The sequence below is a fragment of the Daldinia vernicosa genome, assembly GCF_022497035.1.
Source record: "Daldinia vernicosa strain CBS 139.73 unplaced genomic scaffold F5Y00scaffold_33, whole genome shotgun sequence".
Taxonomy (NCBI): Eukaryota; Fungi; Ascomycota; class Sordariomycetes; order Xylariales; family Hypoxylaceae; genus Daldinia; species Daldinia vernicosa.
Genome location: NW_025953949.1, coordinates 328,319 through 344,535, shown reverse-complemented (window position 1 = coordinate 344,535; position 16,217 = coordinate 328,319). Strand labels below are relative to the sequence as shown.

At 47.6% G+C, this 16,217-nt stretch overlaps 5 protein-coding genes across 5 annotated transcripts; 3 read left to right on the top strand and 2 right to left on the bottom strand.

Moving 5' to 3' along the window:
• The first annotated feature begins 1,619 nt into the window (after positions 1 to 1,619).
• F5Y00DRAFT_116863 (TRP-domain-containing protein) lies at positions 1,620 to 4,335 on the top strand. The gene is made up of 3 exons (XM_048003983.1): positions 1,620 to 2,255; positions 2,330 to 3,889; positions 3,956 to 4,335. Exons 1-3 carry the CDS (start codon positions 1,937 to 1,939, stop codon positions 4,324 to 4,326), a joined length of 2,250 nt encoding a protein of 749 aa, XP_047863526.1. The 5' UTR covers positions 1,620 to 1,936; the 3' UTR covers positions 4,327 to 4,335.
• Positions 4,336 to 4,907: 572 nt separating this feature from the next.
• On the top strand, positions 4,908 to 6,231 carry F5Y00DRAFT_116858 (proteasome component PRE2). The gene is made up of 2 exons (XM_048003982.1): positions 4,908 to 5,221; positions 5,326 to 6,231. The coding sequence occupies exons 1-2, from the start codon at positions 5,084 to 5,086 to the stop codon at positions 6,043 to 6,045; spliced, it is 858 nt and encodes a 285-aa protein (XP_047863525.1). The 5' UTR covers positions 4,908 to 5,083; the 3' UTR covers positions 6,046 to 6,231.
• F5Y00DRAFT_116854 (glycoprotease family protein) lies at positions 6,232 to 8,058 on the bottom strand. The gene has a single exon (XM_048003981.1). It carries the CDS (start codon positions 7,972 to 7,974, stop codon positions 6,418 to 6,420), a length of 1,557 nt encoding a protein of 518 aa, XP_047863524.1. The 5' UTR covers positions 7,975 to 8,058; the 3' UTR covers positions 6,232 to 6,417.
• A 623-nt stretch (positions 8,059 to 8,681) lies between these two features.
• On the top strand, positions 8,682 to 12,720 carry F5Y00DRAFT_271106 (uncharacterized protein; the record flags this gene model as incomplete). The annotated part of the gene is made up of 11 exons (XM_048012735.1): positions 8,682 to 8,960; positions 9,025 to 9,048; positions 9,110 to 9,302; positions 9,354 to 9,728; positions 9,822 to 10,353; positions 10,394 to 10,395; positions 10,453 to 10,558; positions 10,627 to 10,676; positions 10,714 to 10,888; positions 10,941 to 11,377; positions 11,438 to 12,720. The coding sequence occupies 11 exons, from the start codon at positions 8,682 to 8,684 to the stop codon at positions 12,718 to 12,720; spliced, it is 3,456 nt and encodes a 1,151-aa protein (XP_047863523.1).
• A 354-nt stretch (positions 12,721 to 13,074) lies between these two features.
• F5Y00DRAFT_263503 (SNF2 family N-terminal domain-containing protein) lies at positions 13,075 to 16,207 on the bottom strand (the record flags this gene model as incomplete). Its single annotated transcript, XM_048011522.1, has 11 exons — positions 13,075 to 13,243; positions 13,313 to 13,498; positions 13,555 to 14,383; positions 14,434 to 14,633; positions 14,685 to 14,715; positions 14,768 to 14,888; positions 14,945 to 15,017; positions 15,067 to 15,180; positions 15,232 to 15,383; positions 15,540 to 15,761; positions 15,812 to 16,207. 11 exons carry the CDS (start codon positions 16,205 to 16,207, stop codon positions 13,075 to 13,077), a joined length of 2,493 nt encoding a protein of 830 aa, XP_047863522.1.
• Positions 16,208 to 16,217: the final 10 nt, after the last annotated feature.

Sequence of the window (16,217 nt, the reverse complement as noted above, 5' to 3'; positions counted from 1 at the left end):
TGTTGGCGTTGAAGACATGCATAATAACATTAAATTATGTTCTCAATATCCATGTCCCTCCCATATGGCCAGGTCCAGGATAGACGGTTCGTCGTCATGTTAGATCGCTAGGGTTCAATAATAAGATGAACCTATACATATATATCAAGATCCCTGAGTGAATAATTCTAAAATTAAAGAAAGGAAATAGAATCGTAGATCATTCTCGTGTTACGTACGTCGAGAAGAAGACGGAGCGAAGAATAACTTGGAAAGAGTGTTTCCCCTTTCTTTTATGCGTTTGTACAATAGTACATACTATGTAAAGGTATGTACATACGTAAGACATCGTATTCGAGCACTGATACATAGAAAACATACATAACTCCCTGTTTTGAACGTGGCTTGGAATTTTGGAAGCCGAAGTTGAGACCACCCCTGCGCTGACTGGCTGACAATCCCCCCTGGTGGCGGTTCATTCTCACAAGCAGTTCTGGAGATGACTTAACAATTTCTGGCCAATGACTTTAATTTCCTCCCTTCGCTTTTCCTTTTCTGACCAACCAAATTCATCCTCTCAATCTCAACCTGGAATTACTTTGTTCTTGGTCGAGTAAATGAGCCCCTCTATAATCCGTAATCATGCCTACCTTACGTACCTAATGTATCACTTACTTTATTAATGTTCTGCATACAAACTAATGCACATGCACACATGTATCTTGCTTCCCTTTTGATACCGTATACATACTAGATATATGTATTAGATATATGCTTTTTATACAAGCACCCTAACTAAATGTATGTTTGCCTACCTCGGTAGATTATGGCAGCCGTCGTTTGAGGGAGCGCAGCGCTACTCATTTACCAACTTCTTCTCGCCATGTTTCGAAATTCCAAGATGGCTGACAATCTAGCTCCTCAATCCGGGTTAGTTTGACCGTGGAGCTTGCCGCACATCCAATAATCTGCCAAGGAGGTCGGTTTCATCTGGATTTTCTCGGCCTAGCCTCCTCAAGCCCCCCTGTCGCACCTTTTTGAACCGGGCTCCACTTAGGCTCCACAATGATGGCTCCGACAGGGGTAGCTAGACTGGGGTATTGGCCTCGAATGTTCAACTTGGACAGGGGGTATACGCTAGTGTACGCGCAGCCAGTCAACGGTCGCTTCTTTTCATCAAGCAGAGATCTCTTCAGGGGTTGTGGACGAGGTGCAGCATCTTCTGAGCTTGGCTTCCTCTCACCAACCAAACCTGCTTTGACCTTCATAGTCTTTCCTTTTTGGCGCCTTTTACAACCTTCTGTTTTCAAAGTCGTCTTTTAGTGATATTTTCACCCACACTCGTTTACTGCTCCAAGTAAGAAGTCGTTTCATATATGCGCCAACTCCGACGCCGACCCTCTCTCACATACTATCGTCAACCTTCTCGTCATCGTTGACAACGCGTCCCAGGCCCGTTCGTCTTCCATATCTAGGAACGGTCCTGGGTCCTGCTATCCTTTCACTCATTCTTCGGAGAACGTCTTGTTGCCGATTTTTCATTCTTACCACAGGTTGATCCTTGGCCGTCTTTTTATTTGCATGCTTTTTTCTTTAGGCAACAAGACCGCCTCATCGGTATTGTGCTCTTTACCGTACAGCAAGCATTTCTATGTAACTACATCAAACTCTTAAGACGGTTATCCATCCAACAAGTCATCAGTCATCATATACTCCGGACGAACGCCTTTTCTTCGATCCGGTTTATTTTTTTACAAGCGATACATCTTTTTTAATAGGCTCATAGAAACGGCTATCTACGCCGTGGTATACCAGGCAGCATCTAGCGATTGATTTTCACGCAGCTGGGCAGGCGTCTACACAGGCAACATACATATAGATAACGAACAGTTTCCGCTTCCCAGTGGGCTCACGATTTCCTTGGGTTATTCTACGATATAGACAAAATCCGATCAGCATGGCGATATCGAATTCGAGGTGGAATATCCGGCGAGCGGTCATATGGGCAACGGCATTTGCCAGCGGAGTCCTGAGCAGCGATGTTTTGGTGACAAACGGATTCAACAATTGTGAGGAGAATAGCAGCGTTAGGGTCCAAACGGTGGACATTTCTTATAACAATGACGACAAGATCGTGGTTTTCGATATCGTAGGCACGAGCGACAAACGGCAAAATGTAACGGCATGGCTCTCCGTAAGCGCGTACGGGCAAAATGTTTACACAAATGCCTTTAATCCTTGCAACGAGACCACATACATCGATGCATTGTGTCCTGGTATGCTTAGAAAGCCTCGGCAATTTCTATTATCTATTTATTTTCTGAAAGTTATAATGCTAATAGAGGAACAGCCCCGGCCGGTGTCTTCACCGCAAGCGGAACTCAGGCGATACCTTCGCAGTATGCTGGTGTTATTCCTGCTGTTGCTTTCCAGATACCCGACATAGCAGCCCAGGCGACGCTGAAGCTCAAGACCTTAGATACAGGAGAAGAAATTGCCTGTGTCCAAGCGCAAATAACGAATGGCAAGACGACCGATGTGCCCGCGGTCTCGTATGTCGCCGCTGGTGTAGCGGGAGTAGCTCTGTTGATGAGTGGTGCCGGAGCCATCAGTGCAGCGGGGGGAGCTGGTGCGGCTGGCGGTGCTGGAGGTACCATGAGCCCAAGTTTCATGGAGATGTTCGGCATTTTCCAAGGTTTCGCGATGAACGGTATGATGTCGGTTCAGACGCCACAGGTCTATCGTAGCTTCACGAAGAACTTCGGTTTCTCAACGGGCATCATCCCATGGAGAGACATGCAGGTCTCTATCGACAACTTTCGAGGAATGACGGGTGGAAACTTGACCAGGGACAGTGTTGAATTCCTCCAAAATGCTACTCTCGTCTACTCTGATGGCACAACTTCGAGTGCGAAGGGCTCGCTCTTCCGTCGTTCCGTAGCGGAAGTAGTTCACCTTGCTATTCGTGATGCTGAATCGTCACTTAACGCAACGAGCACCGACGCAGAAACACCGTCGGGTACCGAAGCGACGATCCGTGCAGCCGTCTCGGGTATTCAAGCATACGCCCAGCAATTGTCTGTACCGCAGTCCAACACTTTTATGACGCTTTTATTGATTGTCGCCATCGTCGTTGCCGTCATCGTTGTCGGTATCTTGTTACTGAAGGTTATCCTCGAGGCTTGGTCCCTATATGGCCATTTTCCCGAATCTTTAACTGGCTTCCGCAAGCATTACTGGAATTCGATCGCTCGTGCCATCACATCCCTCATTCTGCTTCTCTACAGCATCTGGGTTCTGTATTGTATATTCCAATTCACACATGGGGATTCCTGGGCGGCCCAGACACTTGCCGCTGTTACTCTTCTCTTATTTACTGCAATCCTAGCTTTCTTCTCCTGGAGGATCTGGAGTATCGCGCATAAGCTCAAGAGCAGCGAGGGAGATACTTCGCGCCTCTACGAGGATAAGGAGCATTGGGTCAAGTACTCCCTCTTCTACGAGTCGTATAAGAAAGATTACTGGTGGATCTTTGTGCCAGTCCTTGTCTACATGTTTGCTAAGGGTTGCGTCCTCGCCGCCACCGATGGTCATGGTATGGCACAGTCAATCTGTCTCTTAATCGTCGAGGGGTCAATGTTGGCTTTATTGATCTGGAGTAAACCATTCGAGCGGAAATCTGGCAATGTCATCAACATCTCTATTGCGGTTGTGCGTGTTCTTTCGCTCATCTGCGTTCTCGTCTTTGTCGAAGAATTCGGCATCGCCCAAACCACGCAGACAGTTGCCGGCGTTGTTCTAATTGCTCTCCAATCGGCTCTTGCTGGAACTCTCGCAATCCTCATCGCATGGAATGCAATTATAGCCTGCTGCAAGCAAAACCCTCACCGCAAGCGCAGAAAGGAGATGGGTAAGTTAAACAATCAGCCTTTCCCACAAAATAGAACTTGGAACAGCATTCTAACAGAGATTACAGAACAATACCAGCGTGACATGGACACCTTGACGCCTCTGGACGCACGTAACTCGCTACTCCTGGATCGCTCGAAGACCAACGAGACCAGAATCACCATTACATACACCAATTCTGTATCGGACATCAAGCAGCCGCTCGACCGCCGCTCCCCTTCACCGGATCCATATATGGGCGTCGCTGTCGAGCCATCTGATACCTACTCGCCATTAAGCCTTTCGTACACCAGCAGACCCTTGACGCCAAGCCTACCGACTAGAGGTCAAGACCAAAGTGCGGGCGGGCGGCAACCGAGCGTAGGGAGTGGGTATGATGGCTACAACTACGGGCAACAGAATGAAAAGTCGGGGTATCACGGACCTTCCGTGTACTAAATTACTAAACTACTAAATCACGGACGGGATGGGAAATAATGGTTCGGGGAGTAGGGGTGAAAGATGGAGATGATGGGGAGTACAGATTTAGAAGTAAAGCCCAACCTAGTAGTATCTATTCGAGACGACAGAGAAAAAGTTGAGCGCACCCACGGTGTACCATGGCATAATGTGGCCACGAAACGGTGTATAAAAAGACGACAGGCAGTGCACGCCTGGCTAACATAGACGCCTATACATTTCATTTATCTCTTTCTAACGGCCGTCCCTATCTTCTCTACGAGTATATATCTGTAACCTGTATTCAATTGTAGTGAGCGCGGCCATATCTTTTTACCTAATTAATGATTATATTTGATATGAAGAAGAGAAGGGATCTTGTGGTTGTAGATGCTAAGATGAATGAGGTTACCTACCTTAGGTCAATACCTATGTAATGCAATGCTTGATTATCTAATAATTGAATGTGGGATGTAAAGAGGTAGGTACATAGGTACCTGCAATGGGAGCTTGGACCATCTAGGAAGAGCACTAAGTGGAAGGTACCTAACTAAAGCAACGACGCGTGAGGCCAGCTGCCTTGAGCTTTAGACCAGACGTCAATCGTCAATGATTCCCGCTGCCCTGTGCTCAAGAGTCTTTCTTACACATCCAACATCCATCCGCCTGCAACAAGCACAAGCACCACATCAGTTCGATTTGTCTAATTACCTCTAGCACCCGTCCCGAATATTACCTTCTCGTCTAGATATCGGCCATGGATACCCTCGTAGCTAGGTACAGTCGCCCGACTGCCTTCCAGAATGAGACCTTCGCAGACGAAGAGCAAGAAGACCTCCAGAATGATGTCGCCCCGGGTTTATCTCTTAAATTCGCCATGCCGCCTGTAGCCCAAGTAAGTGATATCCTATATATAAAAATAGAAGAGAGAAGAGAGAAGAGAAAGTGAAAGCGAAAGTAGAAGCAAACGAAGCTAATCAATCTTAAAAATAAAATTAGCCCTCAGCATGGCTCCGTGCAGCAACAGACGACCGCTCAAACCCCGACTGTCCCATCAAGATCGCGCACGGTACAACGACCCTCGCTTTCCGATTCCAGGGCGGTATCATCGTAGCGACGGATTCTCGAGCTACGGCCGGCAACTGGATTGCCTCGCAGACTGTCAAGAAGGTCATCGAAATTAACAACTGCCTGTTGGGCACTATGGCCGGTGGTGCCGCCGACTGCCAGTACTGGCTCGCCTGGCTGGGCATGCAGTGCCGTCTGCACGAGCTGCGTCACAAGCGCCGCATCAGCGTCGCCGCAGCCTCCAAGATCCTCGCCAACCTCGTCTATCAGTACAAGGGCATGGGCCTGTCTATGGGAACCATGTGCGCCGGCGTCACCAAGGAAGAGGGCCCCGCTCTCTACTATATCGACTCTGACGGGACCCGACTTGCCGGAAACCTGTTCTGTGTTGGTTCCGGCCAGACATTCGCCTACGGTGTACTCGATGCCGAGTACCGCTACGATTTGAGCGAGGAGGATGCTCTAGAACTAGGTCGCCGGAGTATCTTGGCCGCCACGCACCGAGATGCGTACTCAGGTGGTTTTATTAACCTATACCACGTCAAGGAAGAGGGTTGGGTCAAGCACGGCTTCAACGACACGAACCCGATATTCTGGAAGACGAAGTTAGAGAAGGGCGAGTTCACCAACGTTACCAGCTCCCTGGACTAAATCATGGTTTTGGTTAGGGATGAATTATTACGAAGTGCATACTGGATGATATCAGGGAGCATCAGCTGGCATGTGGTAGGAGAGAAAGGGGGGAAGTGCAAAACAGAGCTTGATAGACTATCTCATTACCTAACTATCTTGGCGAAGTCCCCCGGGTCACTACCCAGGATCCGCCGCGTAAATGTACAACAATTAAGGAGTCAAGACCTTCTGCCCCTTTTCTACAACTAGATTCGCATTGCTTCCCCTAGATAGGTAGGTAGCCTAACTCCAATGTATGCTATACCATGCTATACAATATAGTACAAATAGTAGTCGTACAAGATGGCCCGCTTTCCCCCGGTCACAAGTAAACTTCTTTCTAAAGGGGTATCATGATTTTGTCTTTTCCACATTTTTCCAACCCGGAACTCCTAAGATACCACCATCCTCAGAATTCGGATCAAGAGGCCACTTCTTGATAGCAAGGATATCTAGCTCGCTCCGCCAGCCCGCTTCGTACATCTCCATACCGGCCCACGCTATCATAGCACCATTATCAGTGCACAGCGGTAGCGGCGGGCATACGAGCTCAATATGGCTGTAACCACGGACATCCAGTATCGTGCGTAGGATATGCATCAGATAGCGATTGCTGGCAACACCACCAGCCACAACAAGCGTGCGGACATCGCGCAGCAGCGTACTATCTTCTCCCTCCCCCTCATCCGCTACCCCACTCTTAGAAAGCGCGAGTAACAACCGACTTGCCAAATGCTCGAAAGCCAGGCGCATGGTATGCCGAGCAAGAAGCCGGCGCTCCGCAAGCTCCATATCCGGGCGTTCCATCATGACCTTGATAACCTGGCCGTTCAGCCCCGCGAACTCGAAGGACATGCCGAGGGACTCGGAGAGCGGCGGGGTTAGCTTCCAGCCGAGCCCAGAGTCGTAGATCTTGATCTCCTGGGCGCGCGCGGACGGCGGGACGTATGACGACGCGTAGTCGGAGGGGCCGTCTGGGAAGGCGAAGCGCTCGAGGTGCGCGGCGTACATGACGCCGCTGCTGCTACTGCTGGCGGCGAGCTCGGAGGCGGGGACGATGTCTCGCGCGCATTTGTCGAGCATGTCCCCGACGGCGATGTTTTGGGCTTCGGCGAGGATGGAGTGGTTGGTTAGGGAGCGGGATAGGACGAGGAGGGAGTGGCCGCCTGAGACTAGGAGGGAGAGGAAGGGGAAGGCGGGAGTTAAGAAGGCTTGTTCGGGGGTTTGATCTCGACTTGGCGGTTCGTCTTGCTCTCTTTCCCGCTTTCCGGCCTCGAGAGCGCTGACTAGTCGCGGCGTGAGCGCGTGGGCCTGCATGTGGTGAACGGCTAGCAGCGGTACACCCCAGGCGACGGCAAGTCCTTTAGCCGTGTTCAAGCCCGTCGATAAGTTGGACATCATGCCCGGGCCGCGCGTGACCGTGACAAAATCGGGCTTTCTTCGCGGCCGACCATCAACCCAAACTGTGTCGTCCTCGCCTACAGCTCCGTCTCCAGTTCCTTCTGGCCCTACGTCGGGGAACGCGCGCATAGCTTCCCGCACCATTCCCGCGAGGTGCTGGGTATGCGAGGCAACGGCAGTGATAGGGCGCACGCCCCGGAACTGGCGGTTATCAGACGTGATCTTCTTGTCGAAGAGGAGGCGCGCTGCTGCTCCACGGCCCACCACGCCTCGGTCCTTTTCCAGCACTGTGACGCACGTGTCGTCGCATGAGGACTCGATGGCGAGAGTAAGGAGAGGCTGGGGTTGGGGTTGGGGCTTGGAAGATAGCAGGCGGCGTCGCTGCGACCCTGCGGAATGGTGTGTTGTATGCCATGATAGGCCCTGTGCTGGCGGGCGAGGGCTAAGACGGGCTAATACCGGCGCCAGAGAGCGTGGCTGCGTTGCAACCGACCATGCTGCCCTCATGAATACTTTTTTATGAATGAATGTTAGGCGTTCAAGAGCACAATGGAATAATAAGTCATGTTGGAAGTATCAAATGATGTAAAGTTGTAAAGAGCAGGAAGTTGATGCTCTTTTCTCTTATCTTATCGCAAGTACGCAAGTATCTAAGTACTCCTCCCCCCTATTCCTCACCCTAAGAAATACTGCAGGTATGTATATATTTGCCTATTAGTGTGGATCCGTAGCTACAGTGAGGCAGTCGCTGCCAGCATCTACGCATATATAAGCAATAGCTGGATCATAATCCTTATAATCCTAATCTCAACAATACAACAACGATGTCACCACTAATCTAGGGAATCACATTAGTTCCTGAACATGGTACATCTACGTCAGGCGAAATCTACGCTGCAACCTTCATACTCTCTTGCGGTTTCGTTATGCAGGCTATTGCAATAGAAACTTCTGCTTGGAGTGACACTGCATGCTTATAACACAGCCTGCCTTTGCGAGGTGAGCCATTCGGTAGCTGATAGGTCCGACTATACATGCTGCCCAAACACCGCCTCTACAACATATCATAAGGCAGATCCTTTAAAATTCCCCAATAGTTACATCTTTGAGTGTTTATTTCCACCCCTTATCTGAGTTAAGTCGCTAGTATTATATTGTCTTTTATGATGTCCTGGAGCCACGACCATCGGTTGCGCTTTAGGTAGATCACGACGATGGCAACCACTCCTTCATCATGGCTCGACGATGCCTTCACGTCTGCGAAGGAAGACTTCAAGAAAAGCCTCAAGAATCCGGCCTTGTATGACTTTTCAAAAATCAATTCTCCAGACGATGTAATCGACGAAGCGATCAGGATACAGAAGCAACAAGCAAAGACTAAGACACTCCGAGGGTTAAAACGTATTGACCCACTCATCAACGGTCTCAAGGAATATGCCGCCGTCATTGAAGTGTTCGTGCAAGTAAAACCCGACATTATGGGTCTTATTTGGGTATGAATTGTCGCATCGTCTGATATTGACGCTAGATACTAATAATACCGTCATTGAAACATAGGGTCCACTCAAGTTCATACTCCAGGTAAGATACCACTACATTTTATATATATATAGTAAATAGGAACTTAACCTTGCTTCACTAGGCGTCAAGCGCTGTCATTTCGGCCTTTGACAAAGTAGTCAAAGTCATAGGCGACCTAGGCATGACGCTCCCTAGTTTCAAGATTTATGCCCAGTTATTTGAGTCCAACCACGAGATCCGCCGAGCGTTATGTCTCTTCTACGCAGACATTCTTGACTTCTACGCCGTCTTAATAAATTTTCTCTCCAACCGAAGTATGTAAATAGTGGAAACGTCGTTTGACAACTGCTTACAGCCTTCTCCAGGGTTGAATGTATTTCTTGAGTCTTTATGGCCCAATATTCGCTCCAGCATAGCGAAGATTCAAGAAAACATGGAGTATCACAAGGCCATGATGACAGCAAATGTAACGCTCGAAGATATCGTACAAGCTCATCAGGCCAGGAAGCTCGCCCTTGAAGAGCATGCACGTGCACAGGCTTTTCGAGAAAGTCAGACTTTCAGCGCCATCCGCAACGAACTCAATCCACATAACTACGACGTAGAGTTGATGGACATACTACGCCGAAGCTCTGTCGCGTCTGGTAATTGGTTGGACGACGAACCGGACTCTAGAAGATGGTATGACCCAGCAGATAATACCGTACGATGTTTATGGCTTCATGGTATTCCTGGTTCTGGTAAGTCAAGCACCTACTTAGTGCCAGGCCTTTTTTTTTCTTTTTTTTTCTTTTTGAATATACCCAGTAACATTCTGTTAATTGACGGGGTAGGTAAGACATTTCTTGTCAGTAACCTCATAAAAAAGATGCAGGATTCCGGTGAACGGGTCATTTTCGTCTTCTTATCCCACGATGACCAGGCTTCTGGTGACACTGTCAAAGTCCTCCATTCGCTCATTTTCCAACTTCTCGAATACGACACAACCCTCCGGCCAATCGTCTATGAAACTCCTCAACCTAACCATAGGAAACTGAAAAGTGATTCCAGTTTTGTCTTAGACCTACTATGTACCATCCTCAACAGTTTAGGGGCCAGTTACATCATCCTAGATGGCTTAGACGAATTGAATGAGAACTCCTGGAAGCATCTCCTCTCTAGCCTGTTGCAAATTAACGAGAAATGTCCAGAGGCGAAGCTTCTTATCAGCAGTAGAGAGGAACGCGAAATATCATTACGATTAAAGAGCAAATCCGTTCCTCTTCGAGTCGATTACAAAAATCTTCATGATATCGATGCATTCGTCCAGCTCGAATGTGAATGTATTATCGATGAGAAGAAGAGATATGGAGCAGATGATCAAACGTGCATCAGGATCAGAAAAGCATTAGAGACTATTACAAAGAAGTCAGATGGAAAGTTTCTCTCCAGGGCGAAATGATACCTAGTACTAACAGATACTAGGAATGTTCATCTACGCTAAATTGGTCCTGCAGATGATAAAGGATCAGGGAACCCTCTACGACATCGAGATGCAGATGGAAAACCTCCCAGATGGGCTAGACCAAGCGTAAGTAGCAAAAAAACTCAGCGTAGTTTTTATGAATAATCACTCGCGGACTGCTAATTCTCTTTCAGTTATGGCCGCCTCCTTGATAGGATGAAGCGTGGACTTACGCAGGCTCTCCGTGATGTCGTGCGTAATATTAATATTACAATGGGTAGCCTGCGCCCCGAGGCCCCTGAGGGAAGAGGAGATACTACAGATACTAGTCCTGGAGCCAGGACAGTCCGATTTCACCAAGGGGCGAAAGGAATTCCGTGATATTTGTAGGGCATGTGGTCCGATCATTGAGCTTCATGGAGGATTTATTCGGTTTGTTCACTTCTCCGCCAAAGAGTAATGGTCACATCTTAGGTTCCTATTTTACAAGATTGTTAACTTGATTTAGATACCTTCTCCACGAACAGAGTGGTAGTTTCTTGAACCTCACCGAATCACATCTCAACGCCGCTTTACTTTGCGCAACGTACCTATCATTCTCATCGTTGAATCCGTTATTCCATTCCCTACCAGTAGTACGGGACGATATTCAAAGGCGAATTATGAGTGGCGATTATGTTGTGTTTGAATACATGTCGGCGGCGTTTCTGGAGCATCTTAAGACATATTTACAGAGTCGGGATCTAGATCTGGATATTTCTCTTGTCACTGCTCTAAGACAACTCCAAGAGGCCCGAGGCACCGCTCCCGTCAATGGTGACCATGTTCCAAACCGGGTTGTTCGCACATTTAAGGATTTGGCCGTTGTGCCCGAGCTTCAAGCTTTTCTCTCAGCCGCAGCCTATTATCAGACACAAGCTAAGCTTGGCTTAACCAACCAAGATGGTAAGGATATGGTATGAAGCTTACATTAACGATACTAACACTATTCCCTAAACACTATAGGTTTCTCAATCAGTGACCCTCTCCAGATCTTCTTAGCCCGGCGAAAACTTCGGCAAGCCATAGAAAGCATGATATGTCAGGGCCCGAACCATATATTTGGCTGTCGTTGCGATCATCTAAAGCATCTTTACGGGACGAAGATATATCATTGTGATCAACATTTCTGCTACGCATACCAAAGTGGGTTCGAGTCGAAACAAGCCAGAGACCGACATTTTGAGATCCACGAACGGTCACATAGATGCCCTATGGTGAATTGTCTATTTTCAGAGATAGGATTCCGCGATGTAACGGAGCTTCAAAGGCATGCTCGGGCGGCACATCCTCCAGCAACTCTAGAGAGAAATCACGCAGACCTTGGCACGTTACCCATTCAACCGTCAGATGATCTATTCGAGATTTTTAGGAGCGCAGTGGTACTAGATCAGCGGCAAGTAATCGAAGAGATGCTGATTAGAATGCAAGAAACTAGTTTCGAGAAAGGTAGATGGGACCAGCTTATATGTGAAGCTTCCTCGAAAGCATCCTCATATACTCTTTCTTGTATACTTGTTCAACCGTGGCTTGATGTATCGAACTATTCGCCGGCATTGTCAGCGGCATTATCGGCAGAAAGCTTCCCGAATATCAAGCTCTTACTCTCTTTTGGACTAAATATGTCAGACCAGATAGATTATGAGCGTGTCATTTATTCGGTTACTGGAAAAGTTACGGTACCAGTGAGACCGACTGGATACATTTTTGCGTTAAGTCGTTGGAGTCCGAATCTAGTAGCCTTTTTGGTCAACGAATGCCAAGTGGAGTTCCCCGAACAGGTTGATAGTCCAGAACTGATCTTCATTGGTCCTCCCACTGACGTGTATACCCCTGATGAAGCGATGAAGCGTTTTAATGAAATAAAACAGTACATCGTTTGGCCCGGGGTATATGAGCTGGGTGTTGTACAAGCCATGGTGGGTGGGTGCGTCGTTGGTGTTAGGATCTGTCTAGAAAACGGAGCTGACCCGAATGCGATCCACCGTATGTTAGGAGATAATTCGAAGGCCAATAGCCTATTATATCACGCAATTTATATAGGAGGCGAGAGAGGTGCCGAGTTGGTGAAGCTGCTTTTAAAGCACGGTGTATCGGTAGAAGGGTTAAATTTTCACTCGAAAAAGATGGACAAAAAGATGGCTATAATTGAGAGATGCTTTGGGTACGAATGGGAAGAAGTTGTTCGCAGAATTCGAGCAGGCGAAGACCTTACTATAACCCCACGTAGAAAGAAACAGAGAGCATAATATCTAGGGGTTCTCTTAACGAAGCAATAGAAGTAGTATTTTAGGTTTAGATAGACGCAACTTTTTTCTGTCACTGCGGGCTTTATGTACACGTGTCGCGTATGTAAATCAATTAAAATATAATCTAATCACTCCTAGATAGAATAGTACATTTGAGATCCTATATATGTTAGTCTTGCTTGCAGACCCCGGAAGGCTTCCTAAAATCTTGCGTAACTGACCTGTAGTATGGTTCTCGCTTCGTCCCGGTTAGCTGTAGAATCATCCAAGGAAGATATAATAAGATTCGTCTTCCACATTTTTCTTTGCCGGATATACTGTGCAGCCTCTGTTAGTAAAATTCATCTTTGCCTATTACAGACTTGCCTGTTCTATGGAATCCGAGCCAGACACAATATAGCGCGTGGTTATAACTTCGTTCTTCTGTCCTAAACGATAGACGCGGTCCATGGCTTGCTGTTCTATCAAAGGATTCCATCCAGGTTCCATTAAGTGGACGCGGCTAGCCATGGTTAGGTCAAGTCTATTGGGCAGTTAGTTAATCGTGAGACCTATCGTGCGTTCGTGTAGGTGTCGGGTTCTCGTAACCTACCCGACCGCGGCGCTTCCCAACGAAGCGAGCAATGTATTGCAGTCCTCGTTGGTGCGGAACTCTTCAAGTGCATAGCGCCTCTGTGCTAGGCTCTTACTACCGTCAAGCCTTTGGTACGTAAAAGAGTTCAGAGATAGCGCTCTGCCGACGAGATCCAACATGCCTGTCCATATCGAGAATATGATACTATATTGGATCAACTTCGTTAGATTAAGAATATCTTCGAAAGTGCCTAAGCTTACCTCTTGGCTGGTCGCTGGTTAGATGCAATTGCCACTGTATGATCGTCATGTAGGTTTTGTAGTAAAGCCTTCACTTTCGATGAAAGCTGATATGTCAGTGGTCGGACTTTAGAGCCTTCGGAGCCTCTCGTCGATTTCATGCTCTCATCCCCCTCCAAGGCAGTGTCATTACATAGAGGGCAGGTAAAATGACTGCTATCATCATAGGCGCCGCTATTTTGAAGACATACCCGGCATACCTGATGGAAACATGAAAATACATGATAGGATAATTCGTCTTCGTGGTCAAGAAATTTGCCACAAAATTCGCACCCCTGGGACTGAGAGCAGGTAGCGTCTTTAAGCCAATCTTGCAGATCTCCAGGAAGTAAGTCGCTACCGTGGTTACAAATCTGCCGAAGCCGGAGAATAAACTGAAACGTATTCATGATTCCCCCTCCCAACTCGATGGCTAGCGCGAAGCCCCTTTTGACCAAGTTGTAGAGTGCCTGCTCCTCATCATTCAAGTGAACCCAGTGGATGAGGTCTCTCCGAGGAGGGAGGCTGATGTCGCCATCAACTGCTTCTTTCGTTCGGCGGAGGGCGATTGATTTTATCATTGACCTAAGGCGCTCCCACCCACCTTGCTGTCCTTTAGCGATCGGGGCTAAGAACGTGTGCTGAAATATATCGGGATCATTAAACGGATCGACCCTTAAAAATTCGATAAGAGCACCTAGATCCTCTAGGCGGTTATGGATAGGTGTTCCCGTTAAACACCACCGATGCTTGGCTTTGAGCATTCTCACCGCTTGAAACGTCTTCGAAGCACGGTTCCTCACAATATGTGCTATAGAGTCTTTTAGTAAACCAAAATTAGTGGTGGCGATCGCTGCTTACCCTCATCGAGGACAACACGGTGCCAGACAATACCATGGAGGAGCCCAGATCGCCTGATCGAGGCATTTCCACTTGGCAATTCGGACCTAAGAGTCTCATATGTCGTAAGGACGATATCGACTCTTTCAAGAGCTGTAGCAACCTTGTCTCTCGCTGCTCCATGGTAGATGCTATAACTCAGGGACCCTGTCTTGAAATGTCTTTGATGTAGTTAGATGGGGGTTAACAATCTCTATCAGCGCGATACGTACTTTTCTATTTGGTCTTGCCAACAGGTAATAACTAGGATGATTTAGTGAAAGCAGTTCAACGAGCCACAGCTGTTAGTACCTACTTGACAAGGGGCAGACTACTAGATTTATATAGGGCCCCTGACAACGGTCATCATGATTTTCCTTATTTAGAGACGTTGCGATTAGAGCCAAGGTCGTAAGGGTTTTACCGAGCCCCATTTCCTTGAAATATGTTAGTAAAGCTCCATAAGCTATGTACTACATAAGTGAGTTCTCACATCCGCAAGAAGACCGCCAAGACAGAGCTTCGGCCTTTGGGTAACGTATCTTTGAGTCACCGTATTATAGAATCTGTGCAGAATAAGCAACATACCGAACAGGTGTTGGTTAGCTTCCAAACCTAGAGTAAGCAGACGCCGCGTCGGTCTTTTCAACCCAAATAGAAGGGAACTCCGCATTGCGAATATCTCCTGACTCCTTCTCCATCATCATAGCGAGAGCTTTACTTTGATACCTAGATGCCTGTCAGTCCACGCCATTATTACAAATATATTCGAAGGCTTACGGCTTTAGTTCTGTCGTAATAACCCTTGAGGTTTGTACCCTCCTGAAGTTGGTGGGCCCAATCGCGCAGTCTAGCAACTCGTTGGCTTTACTCTTGTCGCTTTCATTCAGAATGGAATATCGCGATGGGGACGGTTCGGGCGTTTCTTGAAACTGATGATTATCTTCTTTCTCGGAGTACCAAAAGCATTGGGGATTATGGTATGGTCGGGAGGTGTCATACGAATCCGGTTGTTAAAGGAAGCAATCCTGCTCCAGGAGCATATTCCCGATTGCGTCACCTTGTTCAAATTTCCCATATATAAGTACCTCGATGATTTTGGAGGTCTTCAATGATGCTTTGAGTTCTACGTTGTAGTTCTTCACCAGATTAACCAATGTTTGGGCCAATATCTGATCAAGAAGCCCTCCGTACGAGTTTGAACTCTCATCTCGAACTATTATCATAGTACCGCACACTTCAAGTTTCACGTCTTTTGCTCCTTTCTCCGTGATGAAGTTGTTCTTAAGTTGGAAGTCTTCAAGGATAATCTGTCGTTCCTATTAATGCACGATCTGTTAAACGTGGCTGTTTTGCTCACCATTCCAAAGCAAGTATCATACGAAGATATGTCGAGGCTTTTTCCAATCGCGACAAGATCGCCTTTAGTAACATCGAAAGGTACGGTGGAGCATATTGTGGAAAAGGTACTGTCTCGAGTCTCGTTTTCCAGTCGTATCTGTCTTTCGTCCTCGAAGTCACTTATCCCGTTGACTTCCGCCCCGATGTTGTTATCTACACTATTAGCATAAATATGTTGATTTGAAGCAGTCCATGGCACATCCGGTTCGTGAATCGGCTGTGTTCTCTTATGAGGATATAGAACTGCCGTGGTCGAGTCAACGCTAGATTCTCCCCATTGGCCTACGGCTTCCCAGGAGCGCTTGGTCCCTGAAATAGAAGAATCAATGTAAGGATCATCGTTGTCTCCTAGCATGTTGCTCCTG